At 48.9% G+C, this 22,154-nt stretch overlaps 1 protein-coding gene across 1 annotated transcript in view; it reads left to right on the forward strand.

Moving 5' to 3' along the window:
* Positions 1–22,154, forward strand: part of ACAP1 (ArfGAP with coiled-coil, ankyrin repeat and PH domains 1) — a 46,110-nt gene that overhangs the window by 20,770 nt on the left and 3,186 nt on the right. The window contains exons 9-22 of the mRNA XM_083472586.1: positions 438–512; positions 958–1,067; positions 3,589–3,640; positions 6,000–6,100; positions 7,581–7,692; positions 9,436–9,644; positions 11,273–11,342; positions 12,185–12,279; positions 13,531–13,697; positions 14,673–14,705; positions 17,867–18,060; positions 18,981–19,090; positions 20,433–20,543; positions 21,166–21,215. Of these exons, the coding sequence (XP_083328712.1) occupies positions 438–512; positions 958–1,067; positions 3,589–3,640; positions 6,000–6,100; positions 7,581–7,692; positions 9,436–9,644; positions 11,273–11,342; positions 12,185–12,279; positions 13,531–13,697; positions 14,673–14,705; positions 17,867–18,060; positions 18,981–19,090; positions 20,433–20,543; positions 21,166–21,215 (1,489 nt within the window). The remainder of the gene's footprint in view (positions 1–437; positions 513–957; positions 1,068–3,588; positions 3,641–5,999; positions 6,101–7,580; positions 7,693–9,435; positions 9,645–11,272; positions 11,343–12,184; positions 12,280–13,530; positions 13,698–14,672; positions 14,706–17,866; positions 18,061–18,980; positions 19,091–20,432; positions 20,544–21,165; positions 21,216–22,154) is intronic.

Consider the following 22,154-nt stretch of genomic DNA (forward strand, 5'->3'; position numbering starts at 1 on the left):
CGAACCGGCGGTCATTTATAATCATTTATAATGAAATGATTTTAGAATGTTTTATCATTTTACTGTTGTTAGCCGCTCTGAGCCCGGCTTTGGCTGGGGAGGGCGGGATATAAATAAAATTTATTATTATTATTATTATTATTATTATTATTATTATTATTGACTCCCATCATCCTTTCACCCTTCCACGCTCCTCCCTTAAACTCCTTTCAAATCTGTTCCCCCCCCAGTTATGGTTATTCCGAGTTCAAATCTCGCTCCACCATCTTCCTGGCGGAAGCGACATGCAGAGTGACCCCATATCTGTTGTTTTGGCTGGAATGGGCCTTCCTCCCCAGTCCGGTGTGCTGGAAGGGGGGTGGGAATGCCAGGCAAACTTTTGTGTGAGAAAGGGACCCAGGCGTCCGGCCTCATCTCCCCTCCCTCTCTTCCTCCAGCTCGATCAGTTGGTTCTGGAGTCGGCCCGAGAGAAGCGAGACATGGAGCAGAGGCACACCGTGATCAAGCAAAAGGTTTGAGCACTCTGTGTGTGTGTGCCTCAGTTTTGCCTTACGGAAGCCGCCCAGTTAGGGGAGGAGCCTTTGGGAGGCGGAGCTTGCACTTGGAGTTCTAAGGGGCGGGGCTTGGGACAGGTGGGAGGAGTCTTGGAGCATGGGGCGGGATTCTGAAACGCACTCGGCTGGGCTTGGCAGGGGAGCGCCTCAGACTTGGGGTGTGGGCGGAGCTTGCGGGTGAAGGGGTGGAGCTTATGCACTGGGCGGAACAGCATGGGGCGGGGCTTGCTGATTGGGTGGGAGGAGTCTAGGAGTGAGGGGCGGGGCTTAGGCAAAATCAGAAGAATAGAATCGTAGCAATAGGTTGACACTCGCGTTGACTTTCGGAGCATGTGGCTGGGCTTTGCCTTTGGGCATCTTTTCTTTAATTAGGTGGGTCTGCCCCCCTCCCGTTCTTTCCCAGGACCTGTCCCAGGAAGACGTCGTTCCCGAGGTCCGTACGGAGCCCGGAGGGGTGGTGATGGAAGGCTACCTCTACAAAAGGGCCAGCAACGCCTTCAAGACCTGGAGCAGGTGAGCAAGGCTCCTGTTTGCCACTGTCTCTTAGCAGGACGGATGAGGTTTGAGGGCACTGCTTATTGAGGTTATCTCCAACTCCTACTGCACAAGAGTTTGGGGCGGCACAGAGGTAACACAGTTTACAGTACGTTTATGAGCACAATTCAAAGTGTTGGTGCTGACCTTGAAAGCCCTAAACGGCCTCAAAGGCCCAGGAGACCTGAAGGAGCGTCTCCACCCCCATCGTTCTGCCCGGACACTGAGGTCCAGCTCCGAGGGCCTTCTGGCGGTTCCCTCCCTGCGGGAAGTGAGGGCCTTCTTGGTGGTGGCACCCGCCCTGTGGAGCGCCCTCCCACCAGATGTCAAAGAGAAGAACAACTACCAAATTTTAGAAGACATCTGAAGGTAGCCCTGTTTAGGGAAGATTTTAATGTTCAATAGGTTATTGTATTTTAGTGTTTTGTTGGAAGCCGCCCAGAGTGGCTGGGGAAACCCAGCCAGATGGGCGGGGTATAAATAATAAATTATTATTATTATTATTATTATTATTATTATTATTATTATTATTATTCTTATTCTTATTCTTATTATTATTATTATTATTACAGTCGAAAGCATTCTAAAACAGGTTAAAAAACGACCGCCGTTTAAAACACCCAAAGCCAGTTACAAAAATCCTAACTGCAATTTCACTTTTTTTTATTTAAATTTTTTTTATTAGATTTTCCACAGTTATAACGAATGTCACATAACGAAACAACAAACAAAAAGAAAGACATAAAAAGAGAAGATGCATCAAAGAAAAACAACATTGCAATACCAAATTTCATGAGCGGGAGGCAACCTGAGTTGCCAACTGCTCCTGTTACACACGTTCCGCCGCCATCCCTCTCATCCCCCGCTAACCCAGTGGCCTGTGGCCAAACTGGATTTGCAGATCTTCACAGCCCTCCAAGCCATAACTGGCCCCCCCAGCAACGTGACTGTGTGTGGTGCAATCGATACACGTTATCTGAGTGCAGGATCAGCACCTATTGGCTAGTGCCCGGGGCGTATAATCTCCCCCCTCCTTCTGATACCCAGAGCAGTTTTTGCAGCCTCTCATTATTCCGAAAGTATTTGTAAGGGTCAGGACTTACCTGTGCTTTTAGGCTCTGGAAAGAAAAGCACAGGTTGCCAATTGCTCAGGAGGAATATAGCATCAGCTAGGCAGCTCAGTCAGTAGAGTGTGAGACACTTCATCTCAGGGTTATGGGTTCGAGACCCACGTCGCATTGCAGGGGGTTGGACTAGACTAAGGTTACCAGATATCCCCGTTTCCTGGGGACAGACCCCAGATTTACAAATCAGTCCCCATACAAAATCCATTGAAGTTGAAAAGTGTCCCCGGATTCATTGAAAAAAATCTGGTAACCTTGGACTAGTCGAGCCTTGTGGCCCCTTGCAACTCTCTTGATTCTATGAATACAGGAAGAGGCCTTGTGCAGAGTCAGGCCACTGGTTGGTTTGCAGAATAGCAGGGTATTAAATGCTTTGAAGAGCACATTCCTCTCCCGAAAGCTGTTCTTTGTTGCACTTGCAAATACTAGTTGCACTCAAGAGCAGGCCCTTTGCGGTGAATGGGCAAGTTAGGTCTATCGATTTCAGTGGGTCTACTCTGAGTAGGACAAAGTTGGATTACACCCCTCCCCCTTTAACAGCACCTGGTCAGCAGGTTGAACGGCCACACAGGTCACCTGGTGTCTTTCTGCTCTAGATCATAGAATTGTAGAGTCAGAGGCGACTGCAGGCCAGTGTTTCCCAGTTGTTGGTGTGTTTTCAGGGGTCTGCAAACTAAGGCCCGCGGGCCGGATAAGGGACTCGTTTATCCGGCCCGCGGAAACCCTCGCCACCCGCTCTTACCAGCGCTGTGCCGCTGCCCACTCAGAGGAGCACCGAAAATAGCTTGCGGCACATGCAAGCATTATTTGCACATGCGTAAGCATTATTTTCGGTGCACATCCGGGTCAGATGAGGCCCGTGCACATGCGCGCAAGCTACAGTGGTACCTTGTGTTACATACGCTGCAGATTACATATGGTTACAGACTCTGCTAACCCAGAAATAGTACCTCGGGTTAAGAACTTTGCTTCAGGATGAGAACAGAAACCGCGCGGCGGCGGCAGGAGGCCCCATTAGCTAAAGTGGTGCTTCAGGTTAAGAACAGTTTCAAATTAAGAACGGACCTCCGGAACGAATTAAGTACTTAACCCGAGGTACCACTGTATTTCCGGTGCTCCTCCGACCTGGAAATGTGCCGGAAATAGCATGTGCGCATGGGCATGGGCATGTGCTCCCCCGCCCTCCAGCCCGCTGCGCAATCGGCGCTGGAGACACCGGCCTGAGTCGCGGTAAGTTTGCTGACCCCTGGTTTAAGTTCTGTCAAAGAGGGAGGGAAACCCTTTCTTGAAGCCCTAGTCCAGAACATCTATAGATCTGCCTTCTGTTCACGCTTTCCCTTCCATGCATTTCATTATGTATATTTTTTTAATTGCAGGCGCTGGTTTTCCATCCAGAGCAACCAGCTGGTGTATCAGAAGAAGGCCAAGGTGAGGAATAGAAAATGGATTTATTTGTGAGCCGTTGAGATGCGTGTGAATTTTGGGGGGGGCGGTGGGAGGAAGGGGCAAAAACTTTGGTGTAAGCAAAGGGCGTAAGGTTTGCAAGATTCCACCCGCCTCTTTTTTTCCTATTTTCCTAATTTTCCCCTGGTCTCCTCGCTGGCCCAAGTAGCACCAATTCAGCCAGCTAGCCCTGGGGATTATCTAATGGTTATTTCCCCTAAAGTGATTTTTGAATTTTATTGTTATTCACGTTTTTATACTGTATTTTATTCTGCTTCTATAATTAAGTGTTTAAAATTTGTTGTTAGCCGCCCTGAGCCTGGTTTTTGAACCGGGAAGGGCAGGGTATAAATTAAAAAATATTATTATTATTGCTAATTTGTTGAAATTAAGGCCGATGAGCTGTTGGAGCTCTTTGGTATGCAAAGTGGTTGCCTTGGCTCCAAAAAGATATCGTAGACGGGGGAAGAGATTCAGTAAAGGGCCGCCGAAAAGATCACGGGTGAGGGGGAGAGCGCCAGTGGCGTAGCGTGGGGGGTGCAGGGGGGGCTGGCCGCACCGGGCGCAACATCTGGGGGTTAGGGTTAGGGGGCGCAAATCCACGGGTTAGGGGGCGCAAATTACTTGCCTTGCCCCGGGTGCTGACAGCCCACGCTACGCCACTGGAGAGCGCAACTCCCCTAGGAAGAAAAGCTTGCAGCATTTTGGACTTTTTAGTTTAGAGAAAAGGCAGATTAAGAGGCAGCAGAATTGAAGTTGGCAAGAGGTGAATATAATAATAATAATAATAATAATAATAATTTATTATTTGTACCCCACCCATCTGGCTGGGTTTCCCCAGCTACTCTGGGCAGCTTCCATAGAAACCAAAAAACACTAAAATATCATACATTAAAAACTTCCCTGAACAGAGAAAAGCCTTTCTTCCTCTGTCAAACACAAGAATTCAGGGACACTCCATAAAGCTGGATGTTGGAACATTTAGGACAAATAAAATAAAATATTTGCACAGTGAGTAGTTAAGCTACGGAACTCCCTGCCACTTGGATGGCTTAAAAAGTTTATTAGACACTAGAGTATCAGTCTAAACATGAAAGAGATAGAGAAGTCAAAGCCCCAGGGATAGTCTGGGAATATGGATTTTCCTCCCTCTGTCCCCATGCAAACCCCTCTTCTTTTTCTTTTTCTTTTAATTTTATTGATTTGTTCGAAACAAAAAGTAAGAAAAGAAAAGAATTTAAAATATAAAGCGCCACAGCCTGGAAGGACAAATGTACAAAGGCAACAGCACAGTTCCAAAGGGATCGTACATTATTATCACATTCTTCGCTCTATAAGACGCACCAGACCACAAGACGCACCTAGTTTTTGGAGGAGGAAAACAAGAAAAAAAAATTCTGAATCTCAGAAGCCAGAACAGCAAGAGGGATCGCTGCGCAGTGAAAGCAGCGATCTCTCTTGCTGTTCTGGCTTCTGGGATAGCTGCGCAGCCTGCATTCGCTCCATAAGACGCACACACGTTCCCCCTTACTTTTTAGGAGGGAAAAGGTGAGTCTTATAGAGCAAAAAATATGGTAACTCATACAAAGATTCCCTTTGCAAATATTTCTAGAAATAAAAGCATTATCCATCTGTGAGTTCCGTTATTGTTGAGAATAGGGGTTCTGTGTAGTCTTAAATGTGGCCGTTTACTGGCCCCGTGCCTCGACGTTTGTATAAGAAATAAAATGTATGCCGTACATAAGGAAAAAACGGTCATTTGAGCTCTGCCCTTTGAATACTTTCAGCGTTGCTGGGTACTTTCAGTTTATGAGATTCCTTTTCAAGAAGGGTCGTTTGACAAGCCCTGGAACGCTGGCGATCCAAATCATTAAGATTAAAGGCTTCTTGGAATTGGCAGCGCAGTCCTGAGATGAAAAATCAGTTCTTTCAGGCTTTCCAACCCTGCTTTCTGCAAATCTCAATTGCACCCAAACTACCGAAAGAATTGGCCCGTCCCCCACCCCTTCACCTTGCTTTGTTGAATGAAGAATTAGGAGCCTGATGAGAGAGAGAGAGAGAGAGAGAGAGAGAGAGAGAGAGAGAGAGAAAGAAAGAAAGAAAGAAAGAAAGAAAGAAAGAAAGAAAAGGATTAGGAGCCTAAACAGGTTTGGCAGACTTATCTGCTAATCCACTAGGGTGTGGGTGTAAGATGAATTCTATCCGTCGGGTGGAGGAGAGTTCAGATGGGTTAATATCGGGGATGAGAGCAGGGCATGGATGGGAAGAATGATGGTGGCATCTGAAGAGGCAGAGGGCTGTTTGTGCCAGGGCCAAATCCTGCCCTTTTCCTTCCCGAGCCCAGGATGTCCTGACGGTGGTTGTGGAGGACCTGCGCCTGTGCACCGTCAAGCCTTGCCCGGAACACGAACGCCGATTCTGCTTCGAGGTGGTTTCTCCCACTAAGTGAGTTTTCTCTTCCCTGTTAGGCCCTCAAATATGTGTGTTTTTACACACACACACACACAGACAGACACACACAGCAGCTAGACTGGGAACTGGGAGCAGCCACCGAGACCACATAACACAGGTCCTGAAAGACCTACATTGGCTCCCAGGATGTTTCCGAGCACAATTCAAAGTGTTGGTGCTGACCTTGAAAGCCCTAAATGGTCTCAAAGGTCCAGTAGATCTGAAGGAGCATCTCAGAAATAGTGCTTCAGGTTAAGAACTTTGCTTCAGGATGAGAACAGAAATCGTGCTATGGCGGCGCGGCGGCAGCAGGAGGCCCCATTAGCTAAAGTGGTGCTTCAGGTTAAGAACAGTTTCAGGTTAAGAACGGACCTCCAGAACGAATTAAGTACTTAACCCGAGGTACCACTATAATAATAATTATTTATTTATGCCCTGCCCATTTGGCTGGGGAAACCCAGCCACTCCGGGCGGCTTCCAACAGAATATTAAAACACGATAAAACACCAAACACTAAAAACTTCCCTAAACAGGGCTGCCTTCAGATGTCGTCTAAAAGTCAGGTAGTTGTTTATTTCCTTGACATCTGCTGGGACGGAGTTCCACAGGGCGGCGCCACCACCGAGAAGGCCCTCTGCCTGGTTCCCTGTAACTTGGCTCCTCACAGGGAGGGAACTGCCAGGAGGCCCTTGGAGCTGGACCTCAGTGTCCGGGCTGAACGATGGGGGTGGAGACGCTCCTTCAGTTCTACTGGGCCTTCGAAGCCGTTTAGGGCTTTCAAGGTCAGCACCAACACTTTGAATTGGGAAGAGGGATACAGTGGTACCTCGTGTTACATTTGCTTTAGGTTACAGACTCCGCTAACCCAGAAATAGTACCTCGGGTTAAGAACTTTGTGAGGATGAGAACAGAAATTGCTCCATGGCAGTGGGAGACCGTATTAGCTAAAGTGGTACCTCAGGTTAAGAACAGTTTCGGGTTAAGAACGGACCTCCGGAACGAATTAAGTTCTTAACCCGAGGTACCACTGTATTGGCAAGCTGGAAGGTGTGCAGAGGAGGGGAACCCAGACTATAAAGTGAGTCTGGAATCCAAGCGTTGGAAGAGTTTAGCCAGGAGAAGAGGGAACTGAGAGGCAGCCATTTTCAAATAAAAAAACAAAAACGGAGAAGGCCTGTTTTCCACTGCTCCAGAAGGCAGGATCCGAACCCGTGGATTCAAATGACAATGAAGGAGATGTGACTAAAGATTAGGACGAATTTTCTGACGGTAAGAGCCGTTGGGCAGTGGAACGAACTCCCTCAGAATGGACTCTCCTTCCTTGGAGGTTTTTCAACGGAGGTTCGGACGACCACCGACTGCATCTCGGGGGGTTGGGCTGGAGGACCTTTGGAGGTCCCTTCCAGCTCTGCAGTTCTGCCATTCCGTGTTCTCCCTCTTTGACCCTGTGCTGTCCTTCCGCTTTCCCTGGCAGGAGCTGTTTCCTCCAGGCGGATTCGGAGAGGCACCAGCAAGCGTGGGTGTGTGCCGTTCAAAACAGCATCGCGTCTGCTTACAACGAGGAACACCTGGAACCCCGGGGGCAGGTAAGGGGTTGCCGAACACCAGGAGAGTTAGCAAATTCACAGTATTCCGGTCCGAAACCGTCACCCTAAGCAGAAGACACTCACCACTTTTTGCTTATTTTTGCTCTGCGTGGGGCTGCCATTAAAACCAAAATCGGATTTGGATAGAAACTCTTTTTCAGGCAGCTAGTCCTCTTCTTTATAACGCTGTACCTTCACAGAGCCTAGGACTTGCTGATCGGAAGGTCAGTTGTTCAAACCCCCGCGACGGGGTGAGCTCCCGTTGCTCGGTCCCTGCTCCTGCCCACCTAGCAGTTCAAAAGCACGTCAAAGTGCAAGTAGATAAATAGGTACCACTCCAGCGGGAAGGTAAACGGCGTTTCCGTGCGCTGCTCTGCGTGGGGCTGCCATTGAGTCTGACCCAGAAACTCCAGCGGGTGCAGAATGCCGCAGCGAGACTCCTTACGGGGTCCTCACTGCGAGATCACATTCACCCGGTGCTATACCAGCTGCACTGGCTCCTGGTGGAGTACAGGATCAGGTTTAAGGTGCTGGTTTTAACCTTTAAAGCCCTATTCGGCCTAAGACCCTCGTACCTACAGGACTGCCTCTCCTGGTATGCCCCACGGAGGACGTTAAGGTCCACAAATGACAACACCTTGGAGGTTGCAGGTCGCAAGGTGGTTAGATTGGTTTCAGCTAGGGCCAGGGCCTTTTCAGTACTGGCCCCGACTTGGTGGAACGCTCTGTCCCAAGAGACTAGAGACTAGGAATATTGGTGTGTTGAATATAAATGTGATGAAGGCAGCATATAGAAGTGTGCTTAAAAAATATGCCACAGTACAGAACTTTTGTGCAGAGTCTGCCATACATTGGAAAGGATTTTTAAAAATATCTCTATATGTCTTCCAATAACCAAGTTCCAGTTTTATATGTTTGCTGTTCCAGTGGAAGATAATCAAGTTCCATTTTCCCATTTGCCAGACTGACCTTCTCTTACCCTTATTAGATTTGAGGGTTTATTGATAGATGCCATTTCCCAGACTTTGGTGAGCTGGGAATTTATGGATGATGAGAGATGTTTTTTCCATGCGCTCTGGCACTCGTCACCAGTGGCGTAGCGTGGGGGTGCAGGGGGGGGCCGGCCGCACCGGGCGCAACACCTGGGGGTTAGGGTTAGGGGGCGCAAATCCACGGGTTAGGGGGCGCAAATTACTTGCCTTGCCCCGGGTGCTGACAACCCACGCTACGCCACTGCTCGTCACGGCGTTCTATGTGCCAGAAGCGGTTTAGTCCTGCTGGCCACATGACCCGGAAAGCTGTCTGCGGACAAACGCTGGCTCCCTCAGCCTAAAAAGCGCGATAACCTCCCAGGGGTCCTTTACCTTTTTTAAACTTCTCTCATTTTTGCAGATTTCTATTTTTGTCACTGTTTTTCACTAAGGCCACAATTTCCTGACCTGCCTCCAGTGCTGTGCCTTTAAAATATTCAAACACTGTTGCAGGTGGTATATAAATCCTGTTTACATTGCACAACTCTTCTTACCGTACTGGCACTCCACCCCTTCGAAATTTTCTTGTGCCCTGCAGTTCCCAAGGCTTACACAGTCATTGCCTTCCCATCCTGTATTGAGGGCTAGCAACTTGGTTTTCTTGTGGCTGCCATTTCAAAACAAGGATTGAGATTCTCGCGCCCGAATGCCAATTTCTGAACTTGGAAAAGGGGTTAAATACATGCAAGCCTTTTTCTTTTCACTCCTTCAGCCCCTGGAGCGGACGGCGTCTCTTTCTGCCGCCAAACTGCAGTCCCCCTCCAGCCGGAAGCTGCGGGCCGGGGTGGACAAGCAAGTCATAGACCAGGTGCAGAGACTGGAGGGCAACGCCCAGTGTTGCGACTGCCGGGAGCCGGCGCCCGAGTGGGCAAGCATCAACCTGGGCATCACGCTTTGCATAGAGTGTTCCGGTATCCACAGGTGAGCTGGCAAACTTAGGGCGTGGCAGATGGAGCGGATTCCACTTCCTGGTTTTCTCTGCTGCTCCCTTTCCTGCTCTAAGAGGCGGGGCTTGAGGGAGGTGGGAGGAGCCTTGGAGAAAGGGGCGGGGCTTTGAAATACCATATTGGCATGAATATAAGCTGCACCTTTAAAATTGGAAGGAAAAAAAGAAAAAATATCCAAATATTGTGGTTTTAGTTGTTTAGTCCTGTCCGACTCTTCGTGACCCCCTGGACCAGAGCACGCCAGGCCCTCCTGTCTTCCACTGCCTCCCGCAGTTTGGTCAAACTCATGCTGGTAGCTTCGAGAACACTGTCCCACCATCTCGTCCTCTGTCATCCCCTTCTCCTTGCGCCCTCCATCTTTCCCAACTTCAGGGTCTTTTCCAGGGAGTCTTCTCTTCTCCTGAGGTGGCCAAAGTCTTGGAGCCTCAGCTTCAGGATCTGTCCTTCCAGTGAGCACTCAGGGCTGATTTCCTTCAGAATGGATCGGTTTTCTTTTCTTGCAGTCCATGGGACTCTCAAGAGTCCTCCAGCACCAGAATTGAAAAGCATCAATTCCTTTGGCGATCAGCCTTCTTTATGGTCCAGCTCTCACTTCCATACATCCCTACTGGGAAAACCATAGCTTTAACTATACGGACCTTTGTTGGCAAGGTGATGTCTCTGCTTTTTAAGATGCTGTCTAGGTTTGTCACTGCTTTTCTCCCAAGAAGCAGGCATCTTTCAATTTCATGACTGCTGTCACCGTCTGCAGTGATCATGGAGCCCAAGAAAGTAAAATCTCTCACTGCCTCCATTTCTTCAAGCCGATTCATTCCTTGCTGCTTCTGGCTGTATACTGGGTAGAAGGGGGTGGATTGCGCTGCGTTGCCAGCGGCCTTCCCCTTCCTCGCTTCCTCCCTTCTTGGCCTTGGGGGAGAAGATGGGGCACTTTGCCGCACTCGTGGCTGCATCCCATAAAGTCGCGAGTATAAGTCGGAATTTGGGGGGAGAAGTGCGGCTTATATTCAGGCCAATACGGTATATCTTAGTAAGTTAGTGGCTGAAGTGTTGGGGCTGAGATTGTGGGAGGAGTCTGTGGAGGAAAGGGGCGGGGCTTGCACACCAGGAACTGGGAAAGGGGGTGGGGCTTGTGACAAAATGGGGAGGTGCTTGCCATAGATGGGAGGAGCCAGGGAAGAGAGGGTGGGGCTTGGGTACAATCGAAAAAGAGGGATTGCCATTTCTGCCACCCCACCTTGAAGGTTGGCCCCTCTGTTAGGAACATAAACAGAGCCTGGTGGATCAGGCCCACAGGAATCCTGCTCTCACAGTGGCCGACCAGATGACTATTATGGGAAAGCCACAAACAGGATCTGAGCCCAAGAGCCCTGTCCCACCTCTGTGGTTTCCAGAAGCTGAGATTCAGAAAATATTTCTGAGCCCGGCCACCGTGGCGAATGGCATTCGATATCCCCTCCACGGATTTGCCTAATCTTCTTTTCAAACCCTCCAGGTTGTTGGCCACTGCTGCCTCCTGTGGCAGGGAGTTCCGCAGTTTAACTGTGCCCTGCATGGAGCAGGAGTGCCCCTTGCCTGATCTCTCCCTCCCTGTCTCCAAATTAGGAGTCTCGGTGTCCATTTCTCCAAGGTGCGGTCGCTGACGCTCGACTCCTGGGAACCTGAGCTAGTCAAGGTAAATTCAGGGGCCTAATGGTGGGTGGGCTCCGAACTCCCCATCGGTCCCCAGTGGTTGGGAATGATGGCAGTGGCGTAGCAAGGTCAGGTGTTACCCGGTCCCCATCAGTCACCAGTGGTTGGGAATGATGGCAGTGGCGTAGCAAGGTCAGGTGGTACCCGGTGCGGAAATTTTTTTATCAACCTCCCCATTGAAATTTTCCCTCCCTCCCTCCACTGCCCCCATCAAAGAAAGCTAAGCCCTGCCCTTCTCCAGGAGCATGGGGGGCAACAGCGCGCCGCCCGCCCGTGACCCCCAAGCCTCCTCCGAGCTGGGGGAAGGGGGGGAAAGCCGCTGGCAAAGCTGCGCATCTCCCCGCCTTCCCCCGACGGCTCAGGGTCCTAGCTGTCAACGTTTCCCTTTTATTTTTAAGGGAAATTCCCTTATTCCGAATAGGATTCCTCGCAAGAAAAGGGGAAAGTTGACAGCTATTCGTCAGGGTAGGCTTGGGAGTTGCGGGCGTGATGCGCGCCGAATGTCACTCCCCTCGGTGTGTGCGTGTGTGTGTGTGGCCGCCCTCGAAGCTGTGGCAAGGCAGGGTGTACCCCCCCAAGGGCGGGGCATGGATGGGACGGGCAGGACGCGCTGCGATGCCACCCAACCCTGCGATGCCACCCAACAGACAGCGGCGAGTTGCGTTTTGTCACCCCCTCATCCTCTGCCAGTCAGTGATGGGAGCTGTAGCCTAGCAAAGGCTGGAAGGCTAAAGGTTTCCTCTCAGTGCCTAGTGGAGATGGGTCGGGGGGGGTTGGCTAAAATGCCCTTTTTGAGAGCCTTTCTTCTCCCTCCTCCTCCTGCAGCTGATGTGCGAACTGGGAAACCGAGTCATCAACCAGATTTACGAGGCGCGAGTGGAAGAGATGAACATGAAGCGTCCCCAGCCGGGCTGTTCGCGGTGAGGACGTCCCCTTCATTGAACGATGCGATAATCTTTATTGTCATTGTCCCATACAGAACAACGAAATTGGAAAAAAATCTACATAAAGACATTCAAAAACCAACAAGCCTGGTTAGCCCCCTAAAAACTCTGATACCCCATTTTTAAATACAATATACAGTGGTACCTCGGGTTACATACGCTTCAGCTTACAGATTCCGCTAACCCAGAAATAGTACCTCGGGTTAAGAACTTTGCTTCAGGATGAGAACAGAAAGCTCCGGCAGCAGCGGGAGGCCCCATTAGCTAAAGTGGTGCTTCAGGTTAAGAACAGTTTCAGGTTAAGAACGGACCTCCAGAACGAATTAAGTACTTAACCCGAGGTACCACTGTACTCCCATAGAGACTCCTTACACTGTATTTAAAACCAAAACCGGATTTGGATAGAAACTGTTTTTCAGGCAGCTAGTCCTCATCTTTATAACCCTGTACCTTCACAGAGCCTAGGACTTGCCGATCGGAAGGTCGGCGGTTCGAATCCCCACGACGGGGTGAGCTCCCGTTGCTCGGTCCCTGCACCTGCCCACCTAGCAGTTCAAAAGCACGTCAAAGTGCAAGTAGATAAAGAGGCACTGCTCCAGTGGGAAGGTAAACGGCGTTTCCGTGCGCTGCTCTGGTTCGCCAGAAGCGGCTTAGTCCTGCTGGCCACAAGACCTGGAAGCTGTACGCCGGCTCCCTCAGCCAATAAAGTGAGATGAGCCCCGCAACCCCAGAGTCGGCCACGACTGGACCAAATGGTCAGGGGTCCGTTTACCTTTACCTTCTTCCAGAAGGTAGAAGCACCCCACATCTCCTTCTCCTCCCCTCCCCAGCCTCCATCTGCTATAAACACCCTAAAAAAAGGTTATCTACATTGATACCATGGTGGCCAGAAAGCACCTACCGTCGGTTGCCCAGTAGGTGGTGCTGTTGCATAGGACTGATCTGCACCATCCCTCACTCTCTAAATGGGGGGGGGGGGGGAGAGAGAGAGAGAGATGGAAGGGCCACTCCCATCATGCACCAGGAAACTTTGGCTCCTCCCCCTTCGCTTGTCAATTCTGTGCAGGAACGTTGTCAAGTCTCTGAACATGTGCAAAATTCACCTTTGGTACCTGTCATTGTTATAAAAATTAAATTAAATTAAATTAAAAATTAAATTAAATTAAATTAAAAATTAAAAATAAAATAAAATAAAATAAATTTCTTCTTCTGTTTCTCTGCCCCAAGGTTGGAGAAGGAGGCCTGGGTCAGGGCCAAATACGTGGAAAAGAAGTTCATCACCCAGTTCCCGAAGGCCGGGGCACGGCTGCATCGAGGTGGAGATGTCCGAGGGATCGATAAGCCCAAACCGTTCCCCAAACCCAAACCTCCGGGGCAGAAACGAGGGGGCGCAGGTAGGGAGAGAGGCTCTCTTCCTCCCCCCCCCCGCCCTTAGCGAGTTTCCGTCGCGGTGTCCCGTTGCGCCAGAAGCGGTTTAGTCCTGCTGGCCACATGACCCGGAAAGCTGTCTGTGGGCAAACGCCGGCTCTCTCGGCCAATAAAGCGAGATGAGCGCCGCAACCCCAGAGTCTTCTTTGACTGGACTTACCGTATTTTTCGCTCTATAACACGCACCCGACCATAACACGCATGTAGTTTTTAGAGGAGGAAAACAAGAAAAAAAATATTCTAAACGAAACAGTGGATGTATGATTTTTGTGGTTCATGCTGTGGCCACAGACATGTGATCTGACAGTGAGTTTGGAGTAGCCCAATGCAAAAATCCTGAGGATCCATGTGGATCCGTGCTTTGTAACCACGTTTTAAGTGGGGAGGGAAGGAAAAGCACTCAAGGGACAAGGAGCATGCGTGGGGTGGGTGGAGAAGGATGCTGCTAATAATGAAGAAGAGGAGTATAAGGGGAGAAGGCTCCTCTCCTCTCCCGCTTTGCTCCTTTAAAGAAGCAGGCTCTCTGTCCCTCTCTCCTCCCCACTCAGTGGCTCCTCTCCCACTTTGCTGTTTCAAAGCGAGCCACGGAGGAGGGAAGGAAGGGGAACCATGGATCCTCTGCTCACGACTGCAGCAGATCCCCCCCGCCACCCGCAGGCATTCGCTCCATAACACACACAGACATTTCCCCTTACTTTCTAGGAGGAAAAAAGTGAGTGTTATGGTGCAAAAAATACGGTAACTGTCTAGGGGTCCTTTACCTTTTACCTTTACCTGCTAAGGTAACAGCTGCACCACCAGCGCTCACCTTCTCAGCCTCCTTGCTGAGGTGTAAAGTCATCGTTGCATAATGCAGTGCAGATAAGGATACCAATAGGTTTTACCCGAACGCTGAAAGAATATACCGTTTCTTACTGGTCCCCTTTTTTTTACTCCTACAGGAAGTAGTCCAAACCAAGCGAGCCCAAACCCAGGTATGTGTCTCTCAAAGCCAGGTATACTTTGAAAGGTGGTGGAGGTTCGTTTTTGAGCTCAGTTTAGGAGGGATGGGGTCCATAGCTGTCAACCTTCCCTTATTTATTTATTTTTAAAAATTATTTTTATTCAATTTCCAATATAAAATTTAAACATACATTTTCAATATTATCACAAATACCAATTTTGACTTCCTTCGACTCACCCGCAAATCTTCCATTATCAAATCTTCTACCCGCAATTCTAAATTTAACATTGCCTTTTGTTTTAAATAAACTTACTCCCTTGTTCCCTTTTTTTACAGTATTTCTAATATTATTTCTTCACAAAGCTTCCTGTAAACCCACAAATGTTGTTTGCTCATCACATCTGCTTTTCATATAATCCACAAATTTACTTCAGTCCTTGGTAAACTTGTGATCTCGTTGGTTTCAGACTCTTCCTGTTAATTTATCCATTTCTGTGTAGTCCATTAATTTCATTCTCCATTCTTTTATCGATGGTAATTCTTCCTGCTTCCATTTTTGGGCCAGTAATATTCTTGCTGCTGTTACTGCATATAAAAATACAGTGGTGCCCCGCAAGACGAATGCCTCGCAAGACGGAAAACCCGCTAGACAAAAGGGTTTTCCATTTTGGAGGTGCTTCACAAAACGAATTTCCTATGAGCTTGCTTTGCAAGACGAAAATGTCTTGCGAGTTCCTGCGGGGTTTTTTTCCTCCCCCCCCTTTCCCCAAGCCGCTAAGCCGCTTATCAGCTGATCCTAAGCCGCTAAGCCGTTTAACAGCCGATCCGCTAAGCCGCTTAACAGCTGATCCGCTAAGCCGCTTATCAGCTGATCCGCTAAGCCACTAAACCGCTTATCAGCTGATCCGCTAAGCCCACTAAGCTGCTAATAGCGCTAAGCCGCTAATGGGCTTGCTTCGCAAGACGAAAAAACCGCAAGACGAAGAGACTCGCGGAACGGATTATTTTCGTCTTGCGAGGCACCACTGTAGTTTATTATCCTTTCTATTTATTTCATTTCCAACCATGTCAACCTTCCCTTATTTTGCGGGAAATGTCCTTATTCCAGCGCAGTTTTCTGCTGCTATCCCGGATTGTTAGATATCCCCCTAGACTGTCCCCGGGACAGGTGAGGCTGTTGATCCCTTATTTTCAAATCTGAAAGTTGACAGCTATGGATGGGGACCCACATGGAAGAGAGCTGGGCTGGGTGAGAGTCCCCATCTTTCCAGGTGCCGTTCAGTCCTAGCCCCAGAATGCCAGGACGCATTTATTTATCTCCTAAAATTCACACGCCGCTTATAGAATCACAGAATTGCAGAATCGAAAGGGGTCGTATTGTCCAAGCCTTGGCATTGCAGGAATCGCAGCTTTGTTGTAAAAACAAACAAACCTCAAAGCAGATTACAAAAAAAGGACAAAGCAATAAAACGATCAGTTAGATTTTGAAATGTTAAAACGACAACGGAATAAGAGCAGATTCGAACTCGAAGCGGCTTCCTGAATGACTGGGTAGGCTTGCCTAAACAAAAATGTTAGATCTCTGAGCAGAGGGGCTAGTATCCTGACAAGGCCTTGCTCCTGTCGGCAGTCGGGTGTCGGCACTGCTTGCCAATCTGGGCCGAGTCCAAGGCGTTATTATCCGTATACAAAGCCCTTAACAACTTGGGGACCAGTTTACCTATTAGATCTCTTTTGGTCCACTTGGCTGCTTTGAACGGCAGAACTGGCGCCACCAACACGGTGGAACTCCCTGCCTCTTGAGAGCAAGCAGCTGCCTTCGATGGACTCCTTTCAGGGCCTGCTAAAAACATCCTCGTTTCGACAGGCCTACCCAGAAGCATAGGGAAGTGGAGGCAATTTTAATTTGTATGCTTCAAAGTGCTGTTGTAAATTTCTCTTGGTTTCATCATCATCATCATCATAATTTATACCCCGCCCATCTGGTTGGGCTTCCCCAGCCACCACTCTGGGCGGCTTCCAACAAAATATTAAAATACTGTGATACATCAAACATTAAAAGCTTCCCTAAACAGGGCTGCCTTCAGGTGTCTTCTACAAGTCTGGTAGTTGTTATTCTCTTTGACATCTGGTGGGAGGGAGTTCCACAGGGCAGGTGCCACCACTGAGAAGGCCCTCTGTCTGGTTCTCTGTACCCTCACTTCTTGCAGGGAGGGAACTGCCAGAAGGCCCTCAGAGCTGGACCTCAGTGTCCGGGCTGGACGATGGGGGTGGAGACGCTCCTTCAGGTCTACTGGGCCTTTGAGGCCATTTAGGGCTTTCAAGGTCAGCACCAACACTTTGAATTGTGCTCGGAAACGTACTGGGAGCCAATGTAGGCCTTTCAGGACCGGTGTTATGTGGTCTCGGCTGCCACTCCCAGTCCCCAGTCTAGCTGCTGCATTCTGGATTAGTTGTAGCTTCCGGGTCACCTTCAAAGGTAGCCCCACATAGAGCGCATTGCAGTAGTCCATGCGGGAGATACCCAGAGCATGCGCCACTCTGGAGAGACAGTCTGCGGGCAGGGAGGGTCTCATCCTGCGTACTAGATGAAACTAATAAACAGCTGCCCTGGACACAGAACTGACCTGCGCCTCCATGGACAGTGGTGAGTCCAAAATGACTCCCAGGCTGCGCACCTGGTCCTTCGGGAGCACAGTTACCTCATTCAGGACCAGGGAGTCCCCCACACCCACCCACACCCTGTCCCCCCAAAACAGCACTTCTGTCTTGTCAGGGTTCAACCTCAGTCTGTCATTGCTGTAGCTCTTTTCGTAAACTGCATTTGGGTTTCTTGCCATGTATATATTTTATGGAATGAATAAAATCCTGGAGAGGTGCTGCTGCTGCAGCTGCCAGCCAGTGTTGGCATTCCTGAATTAGATGGGCCAGTGGTCTAACTCAGTACAAGACAGCTTCTTAAGTACCGTATTTTTTGCACCATAACACTCACTTTTTTCCTCCTAAAAAGTAAGGGGAAATGTCTGTGCGTGTTATGGAGGGAATGCCTACGGGTGGCATGCCTACGGATTTTCCTCCTCTAAAAACTACGTGCGTGTTATGGTCGGGTGCGTGTTATAGAGTGAAAAATACGGTAATCCATGCTGGTGGCTGTTGCTGGTCTGATTCTCTCTGCCGCCCCCCTCTTTTTAGGGGCAAGGGAAGGGGCCTCCCCTGGCCCCACAGACAACCTGCAGAGTTTGCACCCAGGGGCCTTGCTCTATCGCGCTGCCGCTGCACCCCCAAGCCTGCCCACCATGGCGGACGCCCTGGCTCACGGCGCTGACGTCAACTGGGTGAACGCCAACCACGAAAGCCGGACCCCTTTGCTGCAGGCTGTCACTGCGGTGAGTCTCTGTGGGGCTCAGAACTCTTTTTTTTAAATTGATACACCAAAAAAAGGGGGGGGGGAACCAAGACAAGAAATACAAACCAAACCATGATAAGGACAATATTAATTACAAATCAATAAAATGAAAAGTGGTCCTTGGACTATAGACCCAACCTCCCGTCTATTCCGTATTTCAGTTATCTATTATTTGTCACCAATACATGTTTTTGTCTTAATTCCCCCCCCCATTTTTTAAAAATTAATTTTGCAGAACAATTGTAAGACAAACAAACAGACAAACATACATCCTAATTGTAGTTAAACCAGTCTTAATAACGTTGTTAAGTGACTGCCTCAAATGCCCCTGGTTGAATTTCATTGTATATCATTTTAACAGTTTTCCAAAATCAATCTTTTAAAAAAATTAACTTGATCACTGAGCATCTTTCATTCTTTCTAGTCTTAGTTTTAAACATCTTAATTCCTATTCTTACATTTTTAAATCCTAAGCCTACCAAATATTTGCAAGCTTTTCCAATTAAGTTATCTTAACATATTTAGCTAAATAGTCTTTAAATTTTATCCATTCTTCCTGGTACTCCTCCTCCTTCTGGTCGCGGACTCTTCCCGTCAGGTCAGCTAGCTCCAAAAAATCCATCAGCTTCATCTGCCAACGTGTTTGTCTTAAATTAACTAATTATTGATTTATCTAAGCTTTCAGATCTTAAATCTACTACTAAAGTTATTCAAATGCTGCGACAGAGTTTAAACTACTGGAATTGTTTTTCAAACAAACTTGAAAGACTTCCTATTTTGAGATGAATTCCTGTTTTGGTTTGTTCTTTATTTTTTCTGTGGGGCTCAGAACTCTTGACGCTCTCAAACACCAACCCACTTCCCTCATTTCCCCTTCTTTCTCTCTCTCTCTCTACCCAGAATTCTCTCTTAGCCTGCGAATTCCTTCTTCAAAACGGAGCCAGCGTCAACCAGCCAGACAGCAGAGGCCGAGGCCCCCTTCATCATGCTACCATCTTGGGACACACTGGGTAGATACCTATCTATATATCTCTATACATATATCTTCCTATATGCATAGAAATGGAAGGCTGTCATCACGTTGTAGTTTGCTGCAGCCAGCGCCAACTCCAGCGTGGCAACATAATGGCGGGCAGGCAGGTGTGGAAGAAGCCCGAAATTTCCCTAAGACAGGCAAGCGGCCGCGGGAAGGGAGAGAAGGGAGACTTCAGGGGGAGAACCAGGCTATCGATGGTTGAATCATTGTGTTTTAATATTCTGCTGGAAGCCGCCCAGATTGGAGTCCAACTTCCAATCTTTCACCCAAAGTGGGATTCGAACCCTCAACCCTTGTGCTCTACCGACTGAGCTTATTGACAATTGGTTCAGTGAACTGGTTGGTGTGAATTAATTCGTTCCAGGCACTGGGAACAAATAACCTTTATACAGTGGTGCCTCGCAAGACGAAATTAATTCGTTCCGCAAGTCTCTTCGTCTTGCGGTTTTTTCGTCTTGCGATGCACGGTTTCCCATAGGAATGCATTGAAAATCAATTAATGCGTTCCTAGGGAAACCGCCTTCAGACCAGGTCCGGGGACAGTCTGTCCCCGGACCTCTTCTGAAGGCTGGGGGGGGGGGGACAAGGGCTTTTCTTCCCACCCCCAGCATTTTAAAAAACCCCGGGACAGCGGAGGACTTCTCTGCTGTCCGGGCGATCTTAAAATGCTGGCGGGCGGCATTTTAAAATCGCCCCGACAGCGGAGGACTTCTCCGCTGTCCGGGGCGATTTAAAAGCCCCTGGGAAGGCAGGCAGGGGGGGCAAAGACTTTTGCCCCCCGCCAGCCTTCAGAAGAGGTCCTGGACCTCTTCTGAAGGTGGGCGGGTGGCGAAAGTCTTTGCTCCCCCCCGCCTGCCTTCAAAAGGTGTCCCCGCGGCGGCGGGAGGTGTCCCCTGCCCCCCGCCCGGCTTCGGAGCACCGGGAGAAGCGATCTCCCCGCAGCCCCTTGCTGCAAAAGACGTCCGGGGGAAGCGGGGAAGAAGCGCTTCGCTTCCCGCTGCCCCCGGACGTCTTTTGCAGCAAGGGGCTGCGGGGAGATCGCTATCTCCCTGCAGCCCCTTGCTTCAAAAGAGAAGACCCGCTGTCCCCGGGGCAAGCTTCGTTTTGCGAAGCAAGCCCATAGGGAAATTCGTCTTGCGAGGCAACTCGAAAACGAAAAAACCTTTCGTTTTGCGAGTTTTTCGTCTCGCGAGGTACCACTGTATTGTAAAGGGATTTTGCTGATAGCGCGTAATGATCTATTTATGCATGAGGCTGTGAGAGATCCTTGTCATGTGGAAATATTGAATATGTGTCTTCCCTGTTCCGTTTCCTAGGCTGGCCTGCCTTTTCCTCAAGCGTGGGGCCAACATGAACGCCGTCGATGGGGAAGGGAAGGACCCCCTCAGCATCGCCATAGATTCAGCCAATGCGGATATTGTCACCTTGTAAGGGAAATTTTCCACCCCCCACCTGCCGCCATCTCCCTTGGGTGCCAAATAATCCCCACCCCACCCCATCGTGAGGTCTTGGGTGTGAATTCTGCAGCTCTTCAGAGGTTGAAGGGGAAGAGAGGGATTCTGGGAGGAAGTTGGCGGGACGTCGGCCATCTTGAATCTTGGGCTCAGGCCTTTGGGTCTATAAATGTGTTATAACACTGTGGCACTAGATGGCGCTGTCAGGCTGAAACTGGAAGTCGATTATCATTTCCATTGTCAGCTTTTACGTTTTTTCCATAGCGTTTTTTTACAGCTGTGTAGATCCAGCCCATATCTGGTTTCAGCTTCTTGTCAGTTGTTCTTCCAGCGTTTTTAATAGCTGTTCTTAAATTGCTTTTACTGGTAATTTTATTCTTTTTCTAAACTGCTTTGAGTTTTTTTTGGTTTTTTTACAACCAAGTGGTATGCATAAATTTTACAAAATATATAATCAACAAAATAAATTGAACGATTGGGTCTGTGGCTGGTAGGGGATTGGGGTAAGATGGGGGGGAGAAGGGGCTGAAATTCATTTTTTTCTGTTGTGTCACGTGACTCTTTTTCTCTCCCACCCACCTTCCCTCTTTCAAAGATTGCGATTGGCCAAGATGCGTGAATCTGAGCTTGCCCTCGGCCAATCAGGTGAGTCTCAGCTGTGGGGGGTGGGAACACAATTCCACATCAGAATTCGCTCTATCTCCTTGAAAATCTTCCAGAATCAGTTTCCCATACGCTCTCGGTCCTCAGTTGCTCCATCTGTAAAATGGGAACAATCTGGCAATGATGGCTAACAGGTGGACAAATAAGCAATGAGTGTTTGCTGTTTACACACCCGGACATAGCAACGGCTAAAAATTAATTAATGTTACAGATAAGTAGCAAAACCCAGAAGCTGGTGTTTAGGCAACAGGTGCAAAATTAACAACCAAATAACTGAGATGGCTCAGTCGGCTGAGCACGAGGCTCTGAATTTCAGGGTTGTGGGTTCGAAGACCACGTAGGGCAAAAATATTCCTGCGTTGGAGGGGGTCAGGCTAGATGCCCCTCACGGTCCCTTCTAACTTGACAATTCTACACGATAATTCTATACAATTCTATATGATATCAAATTTGCAGATGACACCAAACTGGGAGGGGTGGCTAACACACCAGAGGACAGGATCACACTTCAAAATGACCTTGACAGATTAGAGAACTGGGCCAAAACAAACAAGGGAGAAATGTAAAGTATTGCACTTGGGCAAAAATAATGAGAGGCACAAATACAAGATGGGGGACACCTGGCTTGAGAGCAGTACATGTGAAAAGGATCTAGGAGTCTTGGTTGACCACAAACTTGACATGAGCCAACAGTGTGACGCGGCAGCTAAAAAAGCCAATGCAATTCTGGGCTGCATCAATAGGAGTATAGCATCTAGATCAAGGGAAGTAATAGTGCCACTGTATTCTGCTCTGGTCAGACCTCACCTGGAGTACTGTGTCCAGTTCTGGGCACCACAGTTCAAGAAGGACACTGACAAAGTGGAACGTGTCCAGAGGAGGGCAACCAAAATGGTCAAAGGCCTGGAAACGATGCCTTAT

Source organism: Podarcis liolepis (genome assembly GCF_965112155.1).
Source record: "Podarcis liolepis genome assembly, chromosome: 13".
NCBI classification, from domain to species: Eukaryota; Metazoa; Chordata; class Lepidosauria; order Squamata; family Lacertidae; genus Podarcis; species Podarcis liolepis.